The sequence below is a fragment of the Rhinatrema bivittatum genome, chromosome 5 (genome assembly GCF_901001135.1).
Source record: "Rhinatrema bivittatum chromosome 5, aRhiBiv1.1, whole genome shotgun sequence".
NCBI classification, from domain to species: domain Eukaryota; kingdom Metazoa; phylum Chordata; class Amphibia; order Gymnophiona; family Rhinatrematidae; genus Rhinatrema; species Rhinatrema bivittatum.
Genome location: NC_042619.1, coordinates 83,853,290 through 83,880,728, shown reverse-complemented (window position 1 = coordinate 83,880,728; position 27,439 = coordinate 83,853,290). Strand labels below are relative to the sequence as shown.

The 27,439-nt window shown below is 41.9% G+C and overlaps 1 protein-coding gene across 2 annotated transcripts in view; it reads left to right on the top strand.

Moving 5' to 3' along the window:
- The window catches only part of ZDHHC20 (zinc finger DHHC-type containing 20), a 171,937-nt gene that overhangs the window by 117,628 nt on the left and 26,870 nt on the right, over positions 1–27,439 (top strand). For both annotated transcript variants that reach the window (XM_029602531.1, XM_029602532.1), the window contains exons 8-10: positions 18,012–18,144; positions 19,073–19,199; positions 21,505–21,594. In XM_029602531.1, the coding sequence (XP_029458391.1) occupies positions 18,012–18,144; positions 19,073–19,199; positions 21,505–21,594 (350 nt within the window). The remainder of the gene's footprint in view (positions 1–18,011; positions 18,145–19,072; positions 19,200–21,504; positions 21,595–27,439) is intronic.

Below are 27,439 nucleotides of genomic sequence, written 5' to 3'. Positions count from 1 at the left end.
AGTACCCAAGTGTCTGAATATCCTTGTTAGTCAGGGTGAGAATCTGTTTGCTTCCTAGGACTGTTCTCCAGTACATTTCTCTCATAAATCCCTTTCCCAGTCATAGTTCTGTAATTTAGGAGTTTGGATCCTTTGATTTGTAGTGATACTTCCTGCAAAATTACCATCATTAGTCCAGGGGGCTGTGACATGCAAATCCCCTACCTGAATCTCTGAATAATCTATTCAGTGGTCATTTAATTACCTTCACAGTAAGGGCTCTGGCCATCTTTTCAATTTCCTGGGCTGGCGGCTCAAGTTACTAGTTGCATTATCCTCCTTTTTTTCTCTGCTGCAGTTCACTTAAATGGTAGCATGCTCTGGATTACTGTTAGATTTGTCTATAAAGAATCCAGTTATGAAAGGGGCTGCTGTAAATATCAGTGGTGCAATTTCGGTTAAAGCAAACCAATTCTCTTGGTAAGATGAAGTTCTATCAAAGGAACTAGCCTTTAAAGCTGATTAGTACACAGGAGTTTTCCAGTAAACAATCTGACTCGCAGTAAAACATTTCCTTTTGGCTTTCTTAGACGCTCCCTCTTGCTACTTTGTCTTTCTGCTTCTGATCACAGCTCAGGAGCCTATAATGAAAAGAATTTGTTGTAGTAGATTTCTAGTCAAGATGGTGAAAGTAAAGTAAAGAAAGTCTTGTGTGCTGTTGTGTTGGTGAATCTGCTTCTGGCTGTAGAATCTGTCTATTTGTAGATACTAAAATAAAATTAAATGTTTGGTTGTTTATTTTCTGTAAAGAAAAGGAAGAACTAGATACTTCTTTACACTGAATAAGAAATTGATTCCTTCTTCATATGTGAAAGAAAGTGGTGCTTGCTGTTCTGATGAAGCACCTAGATTGTATATTGAGATCCATGATTGTGTTGGTATGTTGATATTTTAGGGAGTACACTTCTATTTTGCTATTTTGGGATGCATATTGGGATGAGGTTTATGTTAGTATATGCATATTTCAACAATCAGTATTCCCCATAAAAACCAATTTCTTGTAAGATTAACAGGAATCCCTGAAATTAACATATAAAATAGTATAAAACAGTTTAGTTGTTTCAGCCATAGGAGATTCTATGCTTGCGCCTTTTAATTGCAGTTCAGCTATTCTGGTTAGTTGGGTAGCTGCACCAGGAATGGCTATCATACTTCATATTCAAACAGAAAGAAATATGCTTTTGTAAACTGAAATGTCTTAGAGTGAGAATAGTAATGGAGGGGCAATATTCAGTAGACCGTTTAGAGGACAAGCTATCCGGCTAATGTTAGCCGGATAATTTGTCCAGTATATTCAGCAGGATAAACCTCCTGCTGAAGTCTTCCAGCTACATGTATCTGGCTATCTTTAAAACCTAACCAACTATGTTTGAATATAGCCGGTTAGATTTTAAAGTTATACGGCCGGATAACTTGCTACTTATTCGGATATCTTTAAAAGATATCTGGGGTTTTTGCTGCCAAATCGGGATTACTATGGATATCTACAGTTAAGGCACTTTACATCTGAAGTGATAAGAGTAAACCCATTATTCCCTAAATTTCAAGAATTACAAGATCTTCTGATTGGTAAGGATGGGAAAAGGTTAAAATGTGCTCAATTCTATAAAGCACTATTGGATACTCAAACTTGCATATATCTTCTTTGTTAACTAAATGGAACAATGTGCTTCATCTCTCGTTAACAACTTCAGATATTACTTATTGCTTTTTGAGAATTGTAATCGCTACTCTGTTCTATCTGTGCCTTTCTCTCAGCTCTGGTGCTTTCTCTAAGTTGCATCGCCTTTCTTTTGCCTTTCACTTCCAAATTTTATATATTCTTTTTTTCCCGCCCAGCCTCCCCATGTTTCTCCGTCAACTTAAGTTATAATTGTTACCTTATAAGTTTGCCTTTAAGTTATATCACTGTTTTTATTTTTAGTTGCTTTATGTATTAGATTTCAACTATTGTTATCTTGTTCCATGTATAACGCTATGGCGTATGTTTTTTCGTTCTCTGTACATCGACGCGATATCTCTGATGAGTGGCGGTATATAAAAACCAATAAATAAATAAATAAATTCTAGCCATATTGGAAAATGTGAATCTCCGAGATAAGCAATTTAATTTTTTTCACCAAGCATATTATTCACAACAATGTGCTTATCATATGGGGGTTGTGTCTACATTAAGTTGCTTATGGTGTTCGCATCTCATTCCTGATTTTTATACACTGCTTTTGGGTGTGTCCTACACTGCAAAGTTTCTGGGGTGAGCTGAGGGGCATTGTGTCTTCATTGTGGAGTCAAAGCATTCCCTTAAATCCACAAGTTTGGTTGTTTGGATTATATGATAGGACGCTACCTGATTTATCTATAACCCAAGCATTATTCCTAGATAAAATTACTCTCATAGAAAAACCGGCCTTACTTTCTCAGTGGACAGAGGGTGCTCCGACCCTAATAACCTCATGGAAACAGCAATTCCATAAATTGTTACTTATGGAGTATCTCACAGCTAAAAAGCTTTCCTCTAAAAAAAAAAAAATAAATAAAAATAAAAATTTACTCAGATGAAATTAATTTGGGGAGATTACATCAATTACTTGCTGGTTGACCTTTTACACTTTCTGGATTAGCATTGGTTAACAAATTATTATATATTTATTTATGTTGTCTAATGTAACCTGGCTTGAAATATGAACCCTTTATATTTTGTAATAAAATTTTGTTTCATTCTATAAATGTTTTTAGACTCGATTGTAGTCGCAATTCGGTGGGAAATGCATTCCATAATTTTGGACTGGCAAGTGAGATAGCACATTTGCGAACTTGCGCAAGTTGTGCTGAGTGTACTGATGGAATTGTTAATAGGCCTTTGTTGGCTGACCGTAAGTTTCATTGAGGAATGTGAAGTTTAATTGCTGCATTAACCAATCTGTCTGTTCTTCATATATAATTTTATGTAAAATGGTAAGTACCTTGTATTCAATTCGGGATCTTATTGGAAGCCAATGTAATGATATTAGAATTGGGGTTATGTGTTCGTACTTTTTGGTGCCTGTTAAGATTATGACAGCGGAGTTTTGAAGAATTTGTAGAGGATGAATGGTGGAAAGTGGTAGACCAAGTAAGAGCGAGTTACAATAGTCGAGATTAGAAAAAATGAGCAGTTGTAAAACAGTTTGGAAATCATCTGGCATTAAAAATGGCTTTAGCCGTCTCAGTGTTAGTAATTTATGATATCCATCCTTGACTTTAGCTGCAATGTGTGTTTTGAAACATAATTCGTTGTCTATGATGATTCCAAGATCTCATGCGTGGGTAACCGGGGAGATTTCAAACTTTTGATTCTCAAGTTTTAGAGGAGGTAGAGGCGTTGGGCTAGTTTTTCTTTCTAGGAGTATGATTTTCTGTTTTATCGATATTTAGTATAAGTTTCATATGGGTTAATAATTGCTTGATTATTGAGAGATACATAGTCGTTTTCTTATAGTTTAAATCTAATGTATTTTGGATTGGCATTAATATCTGTATGTCATCGGCGTAGAGATTATGGGTCATGCCAAGACCTGTAAGTAAATGACAAATGGGGAGTAAATAGATGCTAAACAGGGTAGCAGAACCCCGGTTTTTAGATGAATTTTGTCAGAAAGGGCATTATTGATTTTTACTTGATAGTTCCTATTTGATAAATAAGATGAAAACCATTGATGTGTTTTTTCTGTTAGCCCAATTTCTGTAGGACGGTCAAGGAGTATGGAATGATTTACAGTGTCGAAGGCAGCTGATAGATCTAGCAGGACTAGTAAATAGCTTTGACCATTGTCAAAGCCTCTTAACACTGTGTTGTTCAAAGAGATAAGTGTTTCTGTGCTGAGATGTTTCCTGAAACCGAACTGTGATGGGAACAAAATATTGTTTTTTTCTAAGTGTTCAGTGAGTTGTTTATGAACAACTTTTTCAATAATGTTGGCAAGAAACAGTAGGTTGGATATGGGACAGTAGTTGTTCAAGATGTCTAGATCAAGGTTATTTTTTTTTTTGATAGGCTTAATTACTGCTGATTTTAGGCTGTCGGGGTAGTTACCTTCTACAAGGGACAGATTGATGATTTCCGTAATGGCATTGGTTATTGTGGTTTTATGGATTTCAGCATAGGTATGGGGATACTGTCCAGTGGATGGTTAGTGGGTTCATATTGTCAATAAGTGACTGTATTTCAAGCGAGGAAGTTAACTCGAAATTAGTCCAGCTATGAATATTTTTTTTCCATTTTAATACTGTGTGTGCTGTCAGTAAGGTTGTTGGTGATTAAGTTACTAACTTTCTCTTTGAAAATATTGGCGCTCTCATTGCAAGTGTTTTCTGGTAATGGTGCTTGATGATCGCTTGGAGTTTTAGTGAGTTTATGCAGTATGGAAAATAACATTCTGGGGTTGTGTTGGAATTTATACATTTTTAAATTTCTATTGTAGCCCCTCCCCCGATTTGGAACCCACTCAAGTCTATAAGTATTTGTTTGCTCCTTCCCCGAACCCCCATCCCACCCCTCCCCCCTGGTGATGAAAAATCATCCCTACGGGGCGCGAGAGTCCCACTCACCTGCTCCCAATGACTCCAGCGCTGCATCTGTTAGGCAGCGCTGGAAGCGTAAACTAGGCTCAGTTTATGCTTCCAGTGCTCAAGTCAGCCCTGGAATATATTTTAGGAGAGCGGGATCAGCAATTGTAATTTACATCAGGATGGGTGCCGCCGGCCCTTAGAGTTTTTGCGTTTTGGGGGGTTTTTAAGTACTGCTACAGCGCTACTTACCCGGATACCTTTTAAAGATATCTGGATAAGTAGCAAATTATCCAGCCATACAAGGCCAAATAACTTTAGACCTGTTTAGAGCAGGTTTAAAATGATCTGGCTAACCTAGCTGGATATACCCAATATTCTGCTAGGTTAGCCAGATATGTCAGCCCTGCCCCTGAAACGCCTCTTTTTTTTTTTTTTTTTAATTTTTTTTTTTAAATCCGGCTAAATTATTGCTGGGTAAGAGGCTGAATATGCCGCATTAGTCATTTAGGGCCTTATTTTCTACACGTATCGCACGTGGTAAGGGACGTTTCGCACGTGAAATGTCCCTTTTCGCGTGCGATACCAAAATGGGGGTGGAGTCGGCCCCGGAAGAGGAGGAGTCGGGGCGTCACCGGGGCCGACTCCGCGAAGCCGCCGCGGACGACGGAAAGGTAAGGACCTTTTCGCATCCTTTTTCGCTCCCATGGTGGCGCTATTGGGTGCGAAACCGGCAGCGATCGCACTGCGACGGTGCGATAGCTGCCGGCTAGCACAGGCCCGCCCCCTGTTTCGGCCCCCGCCCCTCATTTCCTAAAGTATCGCAGGCCTGCGATACTTTAGGAAATGAGGCCCTTAGACGGATAACTCACAAGTTATAGCCTTTGAATATTGACTTCTATGGGTTTTCTGTGACATGCACTAACCCTTAGTTCTCCTCCTGTAAACCTTTGTATACCATCTGCCCCTCCTACCAGAAAATGGCTAGACATTGATACAACCTAACTCATTTTCCATCTACAATTTACAGACCATAAACTGAATCCTCTTTAAATTTGAAAACCCAGAGCTAAATATTTATATTATTTAGGGCATTTTACACAGCCAGTTAGTATTCTTTTCACACATATTTCCCAATTCCTTCTTGTAAACATTCATATCCGGTTGTCCAGAGGCGATTCGTATTTACTTTTCACATATTTTGGTGGTGGCAGAGATTTTAAATTGCATAGGATAAAAATGTCAGCAAAGTATTGGAAAATCACTTATTTGGAGGAAAAAAGGATTATGAAACACCTGCTCTGCATACCGCAAAATGAGGTCCTTGAACATACTGAGCAGACTGTTTTCTTCTATTGAGACTCTCCTGGTCATTCATGTCGTAGACATGCAGTTGAAAATGAAGGTTTAGCTGTACCAAATAACTTGTCTAAGTCATTTGGGATTTTGCAGACTACACAGTGAAAACCTGAAAGTCTTTTTTAAATTGTTTCCAGATTTATTAACATTTTTTAGATTGTAATTTCTACAACTTTTTTGTGACTGCATACTAAAAACATAAATTGTTTACTATAACTGTCCATATTTCAGCAACCACTTGGAAATTGCCCTGATACTTTTTCTTCTTGAAGGATGAAAATCTGTGCCTTCAAATGACATCATGCATGAGAGATTCTCCTTTGCGCTATTGAACCAATACTAATAAATACTGTATCACCTCCCCAGTGCCAGGCAGAAAAAAGAGACATGTGTAGTCAAAAATGGAAGAACAAGAATTTGAGAGAGGATAGGAAAGTCATTTGCTTTTTAGCATTATGCCTTCCTCAGATATCTGAAACAGATTGCAGTATACAGCATGAATAATGTAGTATTCGCCAGATAACTGACACAATATAGAGACAGTTGTACAAAAAACCAGTTTTCTTTCTTGGGATATTTTACTTTTTTCCTTTAAAAAGTAAATAACTGTGATTAACCGGGGTACTGGAACCGCTGTCCACCCCGGGCCCACTCCCCTCCCAACCTAAGGAGAGACAGGATTTGTTTTAGAAAAGTATGGCCGCAGCTTTATTTACAAGGGAAAACTAGAAACCAGGTGCTGAGCCTCAGTATACACTCACTTATGATCCCTCACCTCCTTACTCCTCCCCCTCCCCCCCATTCTTTGCCAGACCAGGCGACTGACAAGGCCTTGCCGGTGGATTGCCGAGCCCTAGCTTGCCTTCGTGCTCCTAGAAAAGGTGGTCCAGCCAGTGATCTCCCCCCTTTCTGAGGCTCAGACACCTGCTGCGACAAAAATGGAATTACTAATACAATATCTTCTACGTAACAACTGGCATGTAATCTATGCATTTGTCTGGCTGCTCGTGTTTGGGGGGGGGGGGGGGGGGAAAGCAACAGAACTGCTGGCAGCAATCGCAAAGGCAAGATCGCTGCCCCCAGTGCAGCCAAACCTCCAATCCCTCCAGCCAGCGGTGCCGATGTCACCACGTGGCCACACACGCCGCCGGGATATCCCCCAGCATGCTGGGCTCTACACATGGCGGCTTCCATGACACTGGGCTGTGGGATGGAGGGGAGGCCTCAGCGTGTGGGCTCCAGCCCTGCTCCCACCGCCAGGCGCCTGGAAGACACACACACACACACACCGTGGGGGAAGAGGGGCTGGGGCCAGGAGATGGCGCTGCCCGCAGTGGATAAACCCTCAGTCTCCCCGTTACTGGCAACACCTGCCTACCCACTGTGGGCCAAGTCGGATGGAGGGGTGGCCACCCACATTTCAAAATACTTCTGAGTAGCAATATTATATTTTTCACTATCTCATTACAAACATATACTTGAGGCAAATGTACTAAAGTGTGCAGAATTGCACAATGGCCACTTTAAGGCAAATTTAAGATCTGCATGGGGAGCACATATGCATGTGTTTGCCGGCTTGTGCATATATGCACACCTGTTATAAAATTGGCTATATGTGCATATGTGTGTGCATGATTTTACATTGACACGCACAAATGCCACCATGATCGTGTAATTGGAGGGGAGTTTAGTAGATATTAAGAGATGTGCATTTGTTTATTACGAATTAGGCAATTTCAACGAAATTGCCTAATTCGTTGTGGTTTGGGGGAACCTGAACGGGTCACATGCTCGGGGAAACGGATTTTCCCCGAGCATGTGACAGGGGCTGACCAATGGCACCGGTAGCCCCTGTGACATCGTAGGGGCAAGGCTATCTGCGCCATTTTGAATACTGGCAGCCATCAGCCCGAGTGCAGGAGATCGCTCCGGACCCCCGCTGGACCACCAGGGACTGTTGGCAAGTCTTGGGGAAGTCAGGGGGTTTTTGCTGATGCTCCCAGTGCCTGAGGACCATGTCGATCACTGATCGTCATGACATGCATCCTCTCCCTGAGGGGCATCACATGATGTCCGGGGTTGCTGCTTGTGCACCCAAATGACCCCGAAGGGACGTCGTCTTTGACTCATCAAGATGGATCAGCACTTCGGGTTGAAGAAGTCCAAGCCATCGCTATTGGTGGCATTGGCATCAAAGGACCAAGGAGCCATAACAATGGGCACCTTGCCATCGACATTGGAGGGCCCGTCTGTTCCTTCGAGGTTACCGGTGGATAGGGGTGCTGGAGACCAACTGTTGTGTATCTCCGGGCCAAGGACCGGACTGAGCATCGAGGGAAGCCTAAAAAGCATTGGTACCGGTTCCCGTCAATGCACAGTGATGCACCAGCTTTTATTTATTTATTTATTTATTTGACGGTTTTATATATTGCCACGATGCCCCCAAAACAACTCCGTGATGAGGAGCGCCCATCCTCCATCGACGCCTGAGGTCCGCGATGGTCTTCACTAGTCCTGGTGCCAGTTACCAATCCCCCTCAGGGGTCTGAGGAAGATCTGGCAACCACTCCTTCCTACCAGTTGGTGTTGGCATCGGCAATATTTGAGAAGGAGCTAGAGGGTCGAGCGCTGCAGCGCTTTCATCATGTGGCACTGACGGAATCGGAGCCGGTGCTGCCCATCCTCATACTGCTTCTGGAGAACTCAATGTGCCCGACCGGTGTCAGTTCCCAGACGGCACTGGTGCCTGGTGGGGCACCAAGGCCTTCCCCTACCGATTATGGTGGTCGTTGCTGGTTCCTCCAAGGTGGAAGCTCCGCTGAGGCCAGCGGATACGCTGGGGCATATAGTCCCATCCTGTTCCATCCGTGCCTGCATGTAGGCTGAGCACCTATTGCCCCATCCCCTTTGGCATACAGTGAGGATGAGGGTCCCTATGACCTCTGGAGGATGATCAAACGGAGTCCTCCAAGGATTCGGATGATCTCCTGTCAGACCCTTCTCCTTCAGATGAACAAAGGAAGTCTCTGCCTTAGGACTTAACCTTTGCAGGGTTTATGAGGGTGATGGCAGAGGCCATCCCATTCCAGCTTTTGACAGAGAAGGATGCCAAGTACAAAATGCTTGAGATCAGTTTATGGAACCCCCTAAGGAGAGTGTGGCTGTCCCGGTGCACAAGATCCTTAAGGATTTGCTGCTGTGAATTTGGGAACACCCACTCACAGTGACTCCCATTAATAAGAAGGCGGACAGGGTTTACTTCGTCCAGAAGGCTGCCAGATTTGATAAGTATTAGCTGCCTCACCAGTCAGTGGTGGTTGAATCTGCCCTCAAGAGGATCAAGCGCTCTTGGACCCATTCTTCTGCGCCCTCGGGGGAAAAACCACAGAACAATGGGCACTCTTGGGAGGAAGGTGTTCCAGGTGCCATACTTATTGCCCGCATCACTGTCTACCAGCTCTATATGAGCCAATACTCACGGGACATCTGGAAGCAGGGGCAGGTGGTGGATGAGTAGCTGCCTCAGCAGCAAGACACCCTCAAGTTGCTGGTGCACAAGGACCTGGAGTGCGGAAAACACAAGGTCTGTGCGACCTAAGATGTTTTTGAGATGGCATTGAGGGTCTCTGCAGCAGGAATCAGTGGCCGCAGAATGGTTTGGCTGCAGGCCTCGGATCTCCAACCAGAGGTACAGGAATGACTTGCTGAAGTGCCGTGTACTAGAGAGAATCTCTTTGGAGATAGGGTAAGAGATGCTGTGGCCCAACTCTCGGAACATCACGAAACCCTCCAACAACTCTCTGCCAGTCCTCCGACCCATCATTCTCCTCCAGGAGGCCATTGAGGCCAGGGCCAAAAAAGTATTTCTTTCACCAAAGGAAGTACTGTCCTCTGCCTCCTCTATCCCTTCCGCACTATCAGTGCTCCCGTAGCCATCCCAGGCAGCGTTTCTTTGCGAACCAATGGCCCAGTGTAACCTTGGACCAGTGGGATTTGTCCATCGTCCACCAAGAGTACCAATTAAATCTATTGGGTCTCCTGCCAAATTGCTGTCTGTGCACATTTTGGGGGCCAGTAGTACATCAGCAGGGTATTAAAAACTTTTAGTTCTTAGACGCTTGAAGCCACTATTAGATTTTAATGATTTTCGTTCGGTTCTCCAGGCTCTTATCTTAACCTCATTGGATTATTGTAATTCTCTTTTACTGGGACTGCCACAATCAACTTTACGACCATTACAAGTGTTACAAAACGCAGCAGCACGGGTTTTAACAAACTGTAACAGGTGTGATCATATTACACCAATTTTAATTAGTTTGCACTGGTTGCCTATTACTCAAAGAATTCTCTATAAAGTATGTTGTATTATTCACAAGACAATATATGCCCATAAATCTGACTGGTTAAATTTTTCTATTCGAGTGCATACACCTCAAAGATCTTTAAGATCCGCCAACAAGGGTTTGCTTGTTGTTCCATCAGTGAATACTGCGCATTTGATTTCAGTACGGGAAAGGGTTATTTCTGTTGCAGGCCCATGCATATGGAACACGTTACCAACAGAGTTACGCCTTGAATCAGATTTTAGGAGTTTTAAAAAAGGACTAAAAACATGCCTTTTTGAGCGAGCTTTTGCAGGCAACTGTTAGAGTCATCATTAATATGTTTTAAGTTTCATTTTATGGTTATTTTAGTTTTTTAGAGTAGTTTAATATGTTTTAATTGTTTTGTGATTTTGTATTGTTTAGTTTTAAGATTATTTTATTTTGTATTTGAATATGTGATTGTCAAATAGACTTAAATATGTTGTACACCATTGTGATGTGACTACGAATGACGGTATAGAAAAGCTTTTAATTAATTAAATAAATAAATAAATAAATAAATAATACAAGCGGAGCTGTCCTCCCTCTTAACAGTCTGAGTGGTCAAGCCTTTACCACCAGGGCAAAAAGGGCAGGGATTCTACTCCAGGTACTTCCTGATTCCAAAGAGAACAGGGGATCTTTGTCCCATCCTAGACCTGAGGACCTTGAACAAGTTTCTAAGAAAAGAAAAGTTCAAGATGGTTTTCCTTGGCACCTTGATCCCCCTTTTGCAAAAAAAGGAAACTGGCTAAGCTCCCTCGATCTAAAGGACGCAGACACTCGTATCCAGATCTTCCCCAGTCACAGGAAGTATCTCTGATACAGGGTGTTGCCGTTCAGGCTTGTGTCTGCTGCATGGATCTTCACAAAATGCCTGGCCATGGTGGCAGTGTAGCTCTGCAAGCTGGGCATGCATGTTTTTCCATATTTGGGCAATTGGCTTGTCAAGAGCACCTCTCAGGCAGGAGCCACCAGGTCCATGCACTTGACCATCATTTTATTAGTCACTAAGATTCGTTCTCAACTACCCAAAGTCCCATCTCAGTCCATCACTTCAATTGGACTTCATCAGAACTCTGCTAGACATGGCTTAGGCCAAGGCCTTTCTGCTGCGACAGAAGGCCATCACCTTGACTACCATTGCGGCAGGAGTTCAACAGAGCCAGAAGGTATCAGCCTGGCACATGTTGAGGCTGTTGGGCCACATGACCACGACCATCGATGTCATTCCCTTGGCATGCTTGCACATGCACAGAGCCCAGTGGATTCTAAGGTCACAGTGACACCAAGCTACTCAGAGCCTCAAGGATTGTATCAGATTCATCCCATCTTTCAGGGACTCCTTGTCCTGATGGCAGGTACTTTCCAATCTGGAATAGGGGATTTCCTTTCAGAGTCTCCCTACTCAAATTATGCTAACCACGGATGCATCTACCCTAGGATGAGGAGCTTATGTAAATGGGCTCAGCACCCAGAGCCTGTAGTCCTCTCAGGAACGTTCTTGTCAAACCAACTTACCAGAGCTCTGGGCAATCAGGTACACACTGTGGACTTTCAGTTGTCCTGATCCAGACCAACAACCAAGTAGCCATGTGGTATGTCAACAAGCAGGAAGGCACAGAATCATACCTCCTGTGTCAGGAATCGGTCCAGATCTGGTCATTGGTCCTATCTTACGAGATGGTGCTCAGTGCCATGTACCTGGCCAAGACGGAGAAAATGGTGGCGGACAAGCTGAGTCAAGCCTTCAGACCCCATGAGTGGTCCCTGGATCAGGGGGTTTGCGAATCAGATATTCCACTTCTGTTCACATCCCCTGCAACAGGAAGGAACCTCAGTTCTGCTCCCTGTCCAGGACAGATGGCAAAACAGCCTCAGACGACCTGGCCCGTCATTGGGGCAAGGGTCTTCTGTATGTATATCCTCAGATTCCTCTTGTTACGAAGACTCTCTTGAAGCTACGCGAGGACAGAGGGACTGTGATCCTCGCAGCCCCTCTTTGGCTGAGACAGGTCTGGTTTCCACTCCTTCGGGAGTTGTCCAGCCAGATAATGAATAGTCTGGGAACTTCCCCAAGTCTCATCATGCAAGATCAAGCAGACTGCAGCATCACAACCTCCAGGCCCAGTGGCTCACAGCCTGGATGTTGAGAGGTTAATCCTGCAGCGGCTTCGTCATTCTGAGGATGTCTCGAGTCCTGGTGGCTTCTAGAAAGCATTCCCCTAGAAAGTCCTTTGGACCGAAGTGGAGGAGGTTTTCCTTGTGGTATGAGCAGAACGCCCTAGATCTGTTCTCTTGCCCACACAAAAATTACTTGATTACCTTCTATACCTTTCGGAGGCTAGCTTAAAAACCAACTCCATCAGAGTTCATCTTGATGCAATTAGCGCATACCACCACAGTGTAAATGGTACACCCATCTCTGTACAGCTATAGTTGTACATTTCATGCAAGGCCTGCTTCAATTGAAGCCTTCCCGCTGTGTCTTGGGACCTCAATGTGGTGTTAGTTTGACTGATGAAAGCACCTTTTGAGCTGCTGTGCACTTGTGACCTGAAGTACCTGACCTGGAATGTCATATTTTTGATGGCGGTCACTTCAGCACGCAGGGTCAGCAAGCTCCAGGCCTTAGTGTCTTAGCCACCTTACACTTAAGTTTTATCATGATAGAGTTGTCTTGCATATGCACTCTAAGTTCCTGCCTAAGGTGGTGATGGATTTCCATCTTAACCAGTCAATCATTCTTCTGATTTTCTTTCCCAGACCCTATTCGCACCAAGATGAACGAGCACTGCATAATTTGGATTGCAAGCGAGCCTTAGCCTTGTATCGGGAGCGGATGGAAGCCCATAGACAGTCCACCCAACTTTGTTTTTTTTTTATAAGAATAGGTTGGGCATTGCCGTTGCCAAACAGACAATATCTAATTGGCTAGCAGGTCGCATTTCTTTCTGTTTTATCTAGGCGGAACTGCATCTTGGGGCTCATTCTGTCAGAGCCATGGCAGCATCAGTGGCCCACTTGCAAGCAGTTGCTGTGGAGGAGCTCTGCAAGGCTGCGACGTGGAGTTCTCTCTACACATTCATATCACATTACTGTCTGTATAGGGATGGCCAATGTGATAGTAGGTTCGGCCAGTCTGTCCTCCAGAACCTGTATGAAATGTAGAACCGAACTCTCCCAACCTAGGGCCCGTTGTTTGGGTTCAGGCTATCTCCCCCCTCTATTACCAACAACACCATTGGTGGTTGTTGTGCCCATTGGCACCTGGTTAGGTGTCTGTTGGTACTCTTTTTGTGTTTGGTAGCAGCCTATAGCTAGGGATTCACCCATGTGCGAGGACTACAATCCTGCTTGTCCTCGGAGAAAGAGTTGCTTACCTATAACAGATGTTCTCCGAGGACAGCAGGATGTTAGTCCTCACAAAATCCACCCGCCACTCCACAGAGTTGGGTTTCTCCTATTTTTGTTTATTTTTATTGTAATTCTGTTTTACGAGACTGAAGAGGGGACCCCATGTGGACACGTGGTATAGGGCATGCTGGGCATGCTCAGTGTGCCTAGTCAAAGTTTCCTGTATTGGGCTCCATCTGATATTGTCACTCATGTGTGAGGACTAACATCCTGCTTTCCTCAGAGAACACCTGTTACAGGTAAGGAACTCTGCTAATCACTGAGACCTTGATGAGGGGGTTCTTTTCTCTTTTTCTCTTTCCTAACTTGTTTCTTTTGTTTTTGTTGCTCAAAACCTTTCCATGTACCTCCATCTTCTTCTGTGATTTGCTGTTTACTAACTTTACTACTGAAATACAAACTGCTTGTTACTACGTTAATAAGTCCTTTTCTGTATCTGAGGATAGGGCACTTCAGCTTCTGGGAATCATACCAAGGATCTTTAGTATAACAAAGAATAATAGATTTACACTCTCTGTTTACAGAATATTGTCAATAGGTATCGATAGTGGTGGCACTACTGAGCTCCTAGATGGGGACATAGGGATGGTAACTTTTAAACTGGCACATGGGTGCACATGGGTGTGCGCTCGTCAGCCAGTGCCCAGGGACATGGCTATTTTATAACATACGAGTGTGTATGCTCACATGTTATAAAATAGCCTGACCACATGCACATCTGCGTATAATTTTAAGTGGACGTGTAACCATGCACGCAAATGCCACTTCTACCGTGTAAGTGGGGGGAATTTTAAAAGATTTACCAGTTCATTCCCAGTTCCCCCAGGTAAGGAATAGGACCTCCAAACCTCCTTAGTTTACTAGCTTTCCTTCTCCCCCGTTAGCCCTGACCTTTAAAACCCAGCTGATCTGCCTAGAATTTTGTGTTTTACAACTTAGATGTCATCTATAGCAGAAGTAAAGTTACACAGTAGAGGACAGTGGCACACGCAAGTATTTACGCTCTAATTTCTAGTTAAAATCCAGAAATATCCAGACCATAGCCACTCCTTTTTTGAACTTTTCATTTATGCGCGCAGTGGCAAATATGCCTGTATCTAGGTAGCTTTTAAAATCTGCTCTGTGCATGCATCTCCTGGTTTTGGTGCATGCCAGGCTTTTAAAATTCACCTTGATGTCAATATCTCAATGTTTTCACTTTCTTAGAGAAGCATACAGAAAGATTACGTGAGAAGAAATGTATGTCTCTTTAGTTACTAGTTCAAAAAAGTAAATAAAATAATTACTACAAAATTTATTCAGGATTTTTGGTTACTATTGTAGCTATATTAAGAAAGCTATGGAGAATGAGCACCATATCCATACAATAAATTTCTTTAAAAAGAAAAACATTTAAGGATTGAAGGATACTTAGGATTGAGATGCGGGGGAGGGTTAATATGAGGAGAGATTATGTAATTTATGTAGGGTGGGATGTTTTATGATTGTGTTGTGTTTTTGGATTTTAAGATTGTACTTGGCCTTGATGTGTTAGATGGACAGATAGATAAATAATATGCAGTATGCCATGTTTTTTGGACAGATAAATTTGGTGGCCTTTTATCTGCTCTCGTCCTGCTTTGCATCTTCATAATAATCATTTGTAAAGCAGGAATAATGTCTCAAGTCTCTAGGCAGTAGAGGTATACACACATTAATGTTTGCATGCACATACACCATTTCTCTCAAAGCCCACTATGTCATCAGGTGAACGCTTGCCTTTGATGTAATATTGTTGTCTAACAAATTGTCTTTGTTTGCACAAAGCTTTGCCGCAGGAAATCTGCAGAGAATTGTCCAAAGGTAAAATAAACTGTCAATGTGTGTGATTTCACAGTGTGTTGGATCTTTGTCATTCATTTCTAGCCATGTAAATCCATTTTTTGTAGTCGCTATACCTCGAACATGATAAATGTGTAATTCCCTTCTTGAAATAGAAGAATGAATGCAAAACTAAATGTATAATTGACATAGTTGAATTATAAAATGGCTAGTTTAGAAATATACTCTATAGCAAATAAATGTATACCAGAATAGCTGTAGGAAAACAGACTGACAGTTCTAAGCATTAACTTTAGATAAACACACACTATGGCCGTAACAATATTTGAAGACATTAAAAGTTCTGAGGTTTAAATAAGCAAAGATTGTAAATTATCTTATTAGCCTTTATGAAATCTGGAATATGAAATTGTAAATTCTGATATTAAAATGTTACCCAGTTATAATGTGTCTGTGTTTATTGTTTGCATATATTGTTTCATTTTCATTTGCCTTTGTGGGGTAGAAGAGAGTGGTTTCCTGACTGTAGCAGAAAACCTTTTTTTGTTTTATTTGGTTTATTACCATCTTCTGTCCTTTTCTGGCGGTGCTGTACAGTATCTGCTTTTGAGTTCCAGTTCTGTTCAGCATTTTTTCTATGACTTCTCTTATTTTGATTGATATTAACCCCATCATCATTTATTTATATCACACTGTTCCATCTAGAAAGCTTAAGGCATGCTACAACAAGATAGGGTCGACAACGGATATAAAGTACAGTAAATAAGTAGAATAAGAATGGTCATGGAATGGCAGTATAATTCCATACAGTGAAGTTTGTCTTCCCTATGTTGTCAGTCTACATTCAACATACCTGGTGGTTTAAATCTACTCTAATGCAACAATGCACTTGTGTAGAGCAGAATCATAGCTTGCTGGAATTCAGCAGTAAAGAACTTACTTCAGAATCTAATTTTGTGGTATAAGATTGTATGGTAACATATACGGTACATTGAGATCTTAATCACTGCTCATTTTTTTAAAGCAGAATCTCTCTCTCGAGCATTTCCTTTTTCCTTTCCAAAATAAGGAGAAAGAAAAACATAGAACCCTGTGGAGATCACTTTCCGATCTGACTCAATCAGTTGTTTGAGAGGAATCCAGAGGTGATCTTTCACCATCGTTTCCTGTCCTTGATTTATTTATTTATTTTATTTATTTAAAAAGATTGTATCCCGCTTTGTCTCCAGAAAATCTTGTTTCTGAAAAAGTAATCCTTGAGATAGTTTTATAATATTGTGAATATTGAGGGGATGTTGATTTGTTTTTGTTTAGCAAAACAAGAATATTCTGATGTAGTAGATATCAGCAGATAAGGATTATGTGACTGGCTCATTCTGATCGGTCCCCTACCTACACTGCTTTAGCCCAAAGTATCTCTTTACAACAGCTGTCAGCCATACAAGTTTTATGTCTGCAGGCTATCACTCCTTCTCCCTAATTGGGAAACATAGCCATGTCAGCCCATAGTCCACTGCCCCTGAATATAGCAGAGAATGTATCAAAACCTTGCCATGATTTCATATTAGTTGACCTTTGCCTCTTCTTGGGAGCTTGGTATACCCATACTATAGCTCGGCTCTTTCTTTTTACCCCTTTGTGACTTTATATTATTTCATCTGATTTAACATATAGGAGGTAACTTTCAAAAGAGTTACACATACTGTTGTAGCAATTTGCAAAAGTCATGTGCACTGAACACAAGTAAAACACATTGACAATTCAATAGCATATATAGTAGCAATTTTAAAAGCCCACTAAAATGGGTGAAGTGCATTTACACATGTAGAACCCCAGTTTTAAGCTTGTAAATCCTTTTGTGAAAATTACCTTGATAGGTTTTTACAACCAGTTCAATACTCAAGTGTACCTCCAGCCACCCATTGCTTTTACCTAGTGCTCCTCTACCTGCTCATGCCACTGTCATCTATATTTGTTGCTTATGCTGTATTCCATTGTGTAAATGTTTAGTGTCCTAATAAAATTGCTATGGAAAATTATCCCTGTGATCTAATGGGAATGCTGTGCCACAATCATTATATGCCACCCCACAGACTGTAAGCAAATCCTTTGATGGCTATGCAAGAATAAAATAAATCTTAATTCATTTTTTAAAAATCTCCCCATTTGTCTCCTTTTTCCTTTTCTCTGCAAGGGAAAGAGAAGATCCCATTGTGGTGAAAATCCCACATTAAATAGTTGTATGGAGGGAAGGGACATAGGTTTGGCAGAATCAGTTAGCACACAGCATTACTGCTTACCTCTGTTATTTAGTTTGAAAAGAGAGATCTATTAAGTTGCCCTATCATTAATAGCTACTGGTTAAGAGAATGTGTTTTTGTTTCTGCTGTGAAAACACAAAACTGTTAGCAAATTAAGCCAAAACTGCTTTTAACTGTATTCTTTTCCTTTTGTTTGTTTCTTTAGAATGATCTAAAAGACACGCCTGCAAAATTCCATGTACTTTTCCTTTTTTTTGTGGCTGCCATGTTCTTCATCAGCATCTTGTCACTTTTCAGCTACCACTGCTGGCTGGTCAGCAAAAATCGATCAACAATAGGTTCGTGAACTAGCATAAGTACTCTATGAAACTGATAAATCTGTAAAAATGATGTTAAAAGTGGTGTCTATGAAAAGATTCACCACAAGAATGCTTTGTCTTGAGGCTACCCTTGAAGACATGCAAAATGCAGCCGTAACAAGATTACTCACACACTTTTCATGGTGGAAGGGAGGTATCTATGATGACACATGCATTATAAATTCACTTTTAGTCAATCTGCATGTACGTTTTCAGACTTTGTCTTGCACCATCATGCTTGAGAAGCCCTCTCACATTATGTAACATAGTAGATGATGGCAGATAAAAATGAGTTGGCCAGTCCAATCTGTCCAGTTCTTTTGGTCTACCCTACTAAGGATATAGCTCAGTTGCCAGCCCAAGAAATTTGACTGCTTATAGGATATCATTCCTTATCCACATCAGTTTTTGTTGTCTCCTACTTTGGTTCTCTACCGTTCTGGATTGATGAGCATACAAGTTCTCATACCTGTATTCATTCATTGTCCCATTCCAACTAGTCTGCAAATGGAAACTGTTGTAAGTTTTGTTTTATTTTGCTGTGGGTATACAAAAAGGCCTTCTGTAGATGTTTCCCAATTCTGGAATTTCCTTGTACAGAGAAAAGCTCTGAATAAATTTGGGAAGCTGGGACTTGCAATACTTTGGCACCTATCTAACTTAAGTTAAACATTTTGGTTTCTTTGAGTTATGGAGTTAGTGCAGGAAGGTGATGCAGATAGCCCTCAGATCTTCTACTTTTGCTCCTTCATTACAGAATTTTGAACTGGGCCTGCTTAGGAGTCGGTGTTGTCCTTAATCTATTAATTTTTTATTTTTTTTTTAATAAATCTCCACTCTTTCCATGCTCAAAGTTGAAATATCTCGTCTGAGGCATGTACCGATTCTCCTTTTCTGTTTGTAACAGAGGCATTCCGTGCACCCTCATTTCGAAATGGTCCTGATAAAAATGGTTTCTCTCTTGGATTCAGCAAAAATTTAAAACAAGTGTTTGGAGATGAGAAGAAGTATTGGTTGCTACCTATTTTTACAAGGTATATCCTACACAGCTCATGTTTCTAGTGATTGTGTTTGTACTCTGTGTTGCTCTGAAGGAGATTTACTTCTTTTTCCCTTAATCTAGTATTATTGACTCTCTGACACTGAGTTTATATTTCCTGATGCAGAGTACTAGAGTACACTATTGTTCTAGTTATTTTTTTTTAAATATATCAATAAGATATGTGGCCTTTTCTTGCAAGTCTGCTATTCACATTTGCTAATGACATTGGACCACAAGCAGGAAATGTTTGCAGCCAAGATTATATTTACAGTGAGTTGTGCAGTTATTTGTTATTAATATATAAAGCCCGGCCTTCATTTTTGTATAGTGACTGCAAATTAAATCTAACATTGAGTTGGTGAGTCTTTGTTGAGAAGGAAAAAATACCTTATTTACTTTTCTTTGACAGTCTGTGGAAAATTCCCAACCATGTAGCCTGTGGCTTGTTAACTGAACTGTGGACAAATGATTAGTTGAGCACTTGCCAGCTGACACAGTATAAGGATCTGTGTTTAAATCACAGATGGATGAATGTGTGTTACAGAAAACGAGAAGAAGAAAGCTTAGGGCAGCAAATGGTTTGCACTGCTAATTGGTTTTAGTTCAGTATGAAGGTGTCCAGCAGGCAGACCTGAGCAGCATCTCTCTATAAGCCACATCTCTACTGTGCTGTGAGCAGAAAGCTCAGACAAGTAATTGCCTCTGACCACTTGTTCCATGATCAGATAGACGTCTTCAGAGGGGTAGCCATTTAACAGGGTCATTCATCAAAGTGCGTTATAGCGTTAACGCCCGCGATAACACCATAACATACAAGATAGTTATTGCAGCGCACGGTGTGAATGCAAATTAGTCAAATTTATTCAAAGGGGCAGACTTGAGGAGGGATTAGTGAAAATGAGGTGCATTATCGCGCCATGTGATAGCGTGCGTTAAGCTATCGCATGCTTTTAACGCTGGAAATAACTACACCTTTTTTCCTGGCATTAAGCTGTGCGATATGGCCGAAACAGTCAAAACGCAATTTGCGATAAATATTGCAAATTCTGTTTCAGGCACTTTTGGGCATGAGGAGAGGAATGAAGTGGAGTAGAGAGAGAGAGAGCTTCTGGAATGGCACACATAGTAATCAACTATTTATACTGCTATAGGAAAGCCAGCAAGTAACTCGAGGTGAGGTTTTGGTGATTGTGTAGGGTTTTGGGGCCAGTTTTACAAGCAGAGTGAGACATACAAACAGCATAGTAGACCTCGGTGAAGATTTGACGTAATTTGGAGTGAGGAAAGTCACACAAAGATGCGATTTCTACAATGTTCTCTCGCCCTTGCTTGATGGACTCTCTACCAGGGTACTATCAAGCTAGGGCGAGAGAACATTGAAGTAATCGCATCTTAGTCTGACTTTCCTCACTCCAAATGATGTCAAATCTTCACCGAGGTCTTCTGTGCTGTTCGTACGTCTCACTCTGCTTGTAAAATTGGCCCCAAAACCCTACACCACCACCAAAACCTGACCTCGAGTTACTAGCTGGCCCTCCTATAGTGATATAAATAGTTGACTACTATGAAGGCCTTATAAAGAGTCTCTCCTTCCCCCCCTTCCCCCCTGAAAAAAGTAAGGAAATGACTGTGTGGGCACTTTGTGAGTAGTGAAGTACAAATATTGCGGGGTGCGAAAACTTTTTAAACTACTTATGTGAAGCGTTAACATAGCGCGCAGTATGGTATTATAGCCACGTCCCTTTTTCTTATCATGGGCATTATCCATGCAAAGATTATAGCATTTTGATGAATCTGGGGTAAGTCTGGAATAGCAAAAATGACAAAGGTAGGTGGCATCTTATAGATTAACCGTGAGCTGTATGCATCTGATGACGTGAACTCTGGTCCTCGAAAGTTCATGCCTTAAAAAAATTGGTTGGTCTATAATGTGCCACCCGCCTCTGTCATTTATGATTAGGCAAATCTCTAAATGGTTTTCACACACTGATTGCACGTATTTGTTTGCGTTTCTTTTTAATTTATAAATTTTTATTGGCACATAACAAATAATAACCAATACTACAAACACAAAGAGTCTCCACCACCAAAGTCGCCAGTTCTAAACAAGTAAAGCCAATTAAAAGTTCACAGCGATGCTGGTCATGACAAATTACTGTATCATAGCCATTTTTTACCTTTATATCAGCCCCATCCCTCTCCCCTCACCCCCACCATATGTGGCGTTACCATGAAGTTCGTGTGGGTACTTAATAAAAAGTTTTATCTTATCTCATCCTGTTTCTCTCCTCCTGCAGCTTAGGCGACGGTTGTTCTTTTCCAACTCGACTTGTGATTTTGGATCCAGAGCAATTTACTGTCTCAAATGAAAACAATTCCACCAAAAAGTAAGATTCTTTTCTATTTCTGTAATTTCAAGGCAGTGGTCAGGTCTGGGAGGCAAAGGAGAAGGATGCAAGTCCAACGTGCTGCTGCTGTTATCTTCCTGGGAGGAAAGGGAAGAGAGGAGGTGGGGATTTTGGGGAGGAGAACTGGAGCCAGAGAAGGGATCCTCCCTTACCTCTCTTGGAATTCCTCCCCAACCAAGCTCTCAGAACCCCCTTCTCTTCTCTTTATATCTCCTCTTTCTCTCCCCATCCCAGCATCTCCCTCTTTCTGCTTTCTTACCCTCTCCTCTCCCCATCCCCGAGCCTTCTGCTCATCTTTGCTCCTCTCTCCCCTTTGCTGAAATCTTGTCTTTCTTTCTTCCCAACATTGATACCTAAGATTCTCAACTCCCAAAAGAACAAAATAAATTATTCAGACATAAAGCATGATTGAAAAAGTACTTTATTCTTATTGGAGGTAATTTTCAAAGAGTCATGTGGGGGTTGCATATGTAAAATTAGCATATAAGAGCATAAGTAGCATGCATGTGCATATATCCTATTATATAAACCTCTTACACATGACTTACTTGCAGTGTCATGTGTAAATGTTTAACAGAGAAATAAAAGGCAGTTTAGGTGCATTCCAGAGCAGGGTTTGGAAGTATGTGCACAAGTCATTGTTTTGTAAGTGGTATATGCACATATATTACTGAATTTGTCTGTATGCTTTTACATTTGCTAATTGACTGATGCAATTGAAATCGCACTTGTCTTTATTTGGGTGGGAGGGCTGGATGAAGAGGTGGGGATTCAGGATGTAGTGCTGGAGGGTTTAGGTGAACTAATGTAGGTATCACTGCAAATTGGTAATTCATACACATATTTTCATACATAAGAACATAATAAGTAGTTCCATACTGGGTCAGACTGAGGTCCATCAAGCCCAAAACTCTAATAAATCGGGCCATTCCCAGTTCCTTATCCCCATACCTACACTTCCTCCCTTTTCCCCTCTCCTCCTTGACCCCTAACCCCCCCTATTTGAATTTTTTTTTTGTTTTAAAACTTACTTCCTCTTCAGAGCTGAAGTAAGTTCTGCACGTCAGTCGGCTACCGGTGCACACTTCCCCGGGACAGGGCCTAATAGCTGCTGTCCCTGCCGACCCCCGCCTGCCCGCCCCTTTCACAGACCCTGGCACTTTCGCACATACTGGGAGATATGAGCATGGCCAGGCCATATCAAAAATGTGGGACAGTGTGGTCCAGGACCAGCCCACAGGAACATGTGTAGGGCGTGCTGAGGTGCAGTGCCCTGGAAAGCTGGACTCATCCAGTACCTGTCTCTCCGTCTCAAGTTCCAAGTCTCCAGAGTCTGCATCTCAAGTTCCAAGTCTCTTGACTCCCCGTCTTAAGTTCCAAGTCTACGTCCGAGTTCTGTGTCATGTCGTGTCCTGTTCTCAGCCTTCGTTTGTCCCAATGCACAAGCCGTTCTCAAGTGGCAGATCTGAAAGGGCTATCGAGTGGCCGGAGGGCTACCCCAAAGACTAGCATTGTGTTGTTGGGTCTCACTTTGTGCATAGGGGCTCAGTGGAGGCCTGAGTGTGCTTGTTCCAAGCCCAGCCCATGCCTGAACTGCTCACCTCCCATGATGCCTTCCTTGGAGCCTTGCCCTGAGGTTGCGCCCTGGTTCAAGGGCTCACTCTTTCTCGAACAAGCAACAGAATTTTCCCTGCTCACAACAGGTTGTGAAGGCCATGAGCTTCGTGAGTGCATTCCTGTGATGGGCAAATTTCATGGACTTTTGATATCCTGTTCCTAGCCAAGAATCTTTTCAAGTTGCTGTGTCTGAATTGTTTTTTTTTTTTGACGACCCGCAGCAAGATGCGCTTGCACTCAGATTCACTTCAGATTCTTAGTCCGTTCCAGGAGGGGGTTGCAATTGTTCCAGGGATTTCTTCCTTTCAATCCGCAGGAGATGCCAGCATTTTTTCCTGGGTTCCATATGACCTGCAGGAGGCACCTGCCCCCAGCTTTTCAACTTTTATTGTTGTTCAAGTCTCCTTGTTTTTTTCCATCAAGTACCATCTACCCACAGGGGGTGAGTATCCACTTATGTTAAAAGTTCTACAGCAGGAGGGGGGATTTCAAGATGGCTGCACTGACTCGGTGTGCTTGAGCTGCTCCGCTCAGGCTCAGTTCTTTTGCCTCAATATGCCCTACTCTGACAGGAAAAGAAGAGCCAGAGAGCAGGGTTTACCTTCGCCGTCTTCTTCCCGGTTGTTCTGTGCCCGATGGATGCCCATTTGTGCCATGGAGGATTTGCTTCAGGAGTCAGCTTGCTGGAAGTTGAACCCTGTCAGCTACCAGAGCTATCCATCTCTCTATCCCTGGAGGAACGATCCGCCTCCTCCAACTCCACAGAAGCTCGTGCACTGCCCTTGAGGAAGGGCATCGGCTGGAGATGCCAAAGACGCCATGGCTCAGATTGTCATTGCTGATTCAGTGAATTCTGTTTCAGAGCGGACTGAGGATCTTGGAATGGCGGGGGACTCTTCTGACAACACTGCTGCTAGGCATAATGGAGATTTAAACATTATGTCTTCTGTTTTCCAACCAGTGGAATTGGTAAGGCCTTCAATAATAACTATTGAATCTCTTTGGGACGCTATCCAGACACTCATTAATAATATTGCCCGTCAGATCAACCCTTTGGTTAATTCTTTGAGCCATTTTGATGGCCGTTTGAAATTTTTGGAATCTGAAATGGCTGTTATTGAAGTGAATTATGACTCCTGTAAAAAAAAAGATTTGGGAAATGTGGCTGAATTACTTCAAAATATTATCAAGGAAATTCAATGGTTTTCTTCATGGCTGGAACACCTCGAAAACCAAGTTCGGGGGAAAAATCTTCATTTCATTAATTTCCCCAAAGATCAAACCGTAGCTCCTGAAGAAATATCTGCTTTATATTTTGAAGATTCCTGAAAAGATGTTTCCACTTATCTCACATATTTACTATATAATATCCTTTAAAAAATGCGCTGCTGATTCTAATGACATGTCAGTACTTTCTCCTATTATTAAGTCACCTTTGGATGTCACTGCTTTACTGGAAACATCTCAGAAAGATTTGATCAAACCAGCTACTTTATAGTCCTTTTCTGATGGAATCAGATAAAGATTGGATTCTTAAAATGTTTTTTCGCCATAAGATGAATCTCTTTTTTTTTTTTTTTACCACAATAATTTTTATTTAAACTACCAAGTTTGGACAACAGTATCAGCATAAACATCACACTCCCAGTGCAGCTGGGCCATAAGTAGGCCTCCAGAGTTAATACATAGAACGACATACAACATGTCACTGGAATTCCAACTCTCTGAAGGACATTGCAAAACAAGGCACTGTCATTAACCCAAACTTGGTATTTTTTCTTATGCAAAACCCCCACTCAAACCCATACACCAAACACACATCCCATTCAACCATCCCTCCCAGGAGACTAGGGCATAGTGCAATCCACAAGTAGGCAGACTTAAATAATAAGATACTCGAAGATATAAATCAAGTTAAACCGGTCACCAGTCTAAAGTATATCCAGTGGTGCGTAGAGTAGTTTGCATATCTGATGGCAATAGCTCAAAAAAGGCTTTCCAGCTGGCACAATAGTCTTTGTCCAATTTGCATTGGCCATTAACACAGTCTAATCATTCAAGTTGCATTAACGACGCCATACGTTGTTGCCAAGCTGTAATAGATGGCAGTGTATCGGGTTCCGCCCAAACAGACAAGATAGTACGACAGGCCAACAAAGTAGCACCTCTCCCAAAATGATCCAAGGAGATGCGATATGTGTGAGAGCCATGTAAGAGAAGCATACCCCCCTTCTGAACTGGAGCCCCCGTGCATTTGTGAATAGTCGCCAGTACCGAGGTCCAGAAACCAGTCAAAGTCGGGCAATCCAGCAGACGATGAAAAAAGTCCCCTCTTGAGACGCACACTTTAAGCAAGTAGGAGAACTAGAAATTTTTAATTGGAACCTTTGTACATCGTCACAGATGGTATGATGGAGGACGCAAAATTGTAGTTCTCGTAATCCATGATCTGGGATTCGGGAGTACAATGTTGTAAAGCAAGTAGAAATTGCCCGTGGCATCATACGATATCCCAACTGCTTTGTCCAATAGGTGGCCAGTAAGTCAAGATGTAGGGGAGCTCGAAAGCCTGTACACAGCTTACTCCAGCCCGCAATCTTATTGGCTACACACGCAGTCTGAAACAGGCTATTTGCAGATGCATGCTCCACAGCAAAAGTCTCACTAGACCAGTGCAGACCCTGCAAATAATGTCTAGTCTGAAAATAAGCAAAAAGATGTTGAGACGGAATCCGAAAGAAATCTTTCAAAGATTGAAAGGCCCGGATGGCTTTGACTTCATCATTGTAAATGTGAAATAGCATCACTACTCCATGGTGGGCCCAGGAAGATGGATCTCTTTTTTTGATATGAAGATATAAGTTTTTTCTTATTTGTCTAAGCAGACTCAGAAAAAGAGGAGGCAATTTCTTTTATTTAAATCTAAGGTTTTGGAGTTGGGAGCTTATTTTATTTTAAAGTTCCTATACTTTCTTTCATCTATCTCAATTGTCTGCGTTTTTGAGTAATAAAGTTTCTTCGATATCTTCTTCCTCTCCTATGCCTAGTTGGGGCATTTATGTCAATATGTAGTTCATTCATTATATAGGACTTTGATAAAGCCAACTTTTCCTTATGTATTGATTTCTAGTTAGAAATTTCTTGAAGTGGAGATACTGTTATCCCCCATTTTGAGGACTTTGATTGTGGCGATCTCTTTTTTTTGTGTGTGGAGGGGGGGGGGTTTACGTTTCAATTTCTTCATAAATGTTTGTATTATGTATAGTTCGCCACTTAATTTCTACTTAAGTGTATTGTCTTGAGTTATATTTAGAAATTTGTATAAATAACATTTTTTTTTTTAATTCTACGGCAGTTCCAGGTCCTCGGGGTTTTTTCGACCTGCAGGAGGCTCCTGCACCCAAGGCCTGGTTCCCTTTTTTTTTTCCAGATAAGATCCAGATTCTGCTCTGCACAAGCTGTGGCTCCAGCCACAGGTACTTTTCCAAGCTTCCAGCTACGTCGTCTAGTTTACCACTTCTTCATGATACTGTTGTGAAGAGTTGTTCTGAAACCTATAAGAATGTGCAAGCTGCCATTCTCTAGTGCCATCCCATGCAGCTTTTTCTGAGCTGGTGTAAAATGGAATAAGGGAAATCCTGATTTGTCTCTGATTCACTTGATGGCCAGTTTTCTCTTCGCTGCCAGCCAAAGAACTTAAATAGCCACCTTCCATCTTATCCTGTAAGGCTGCATGATCTTTCTGCCGCATATCCTTCAAGAGGAACCCATTGATATTAATCTTGGGACTCTATTGTCAATGTTTTCCCTCTAGAAGATTTTTGGATTCCAGCACCGCTAACCATGGATCATTTGAGAGGTGTTTCCACCATCTTCTTGAGTCTCGTTTCTTCTGCCCTGTGCATCAGGGAGGTGACCATTGACTTTGAAACTCAGAGATCTTAATAATAAATTTTAAAAGAATGAGATTGTCCTTATAGGAAGAACCAAGAATGTCTCTGGTCTCTCAAGTTGCTCCGAATTAAATCTCTAACTCTGTCCTTACAAGGATCCTTAATTCCATCTACTGCACATGAGATCTGTCCGGGAATTCCCTCAATTAAGAAATAAGATTGATAATCTTTCTGTGACAGTGGAATGAAAATGGGATATCTGCTCCAGATTTACATAAATCAAAAATGTTCTCTTTCTATTGTCGAGCCTCTTG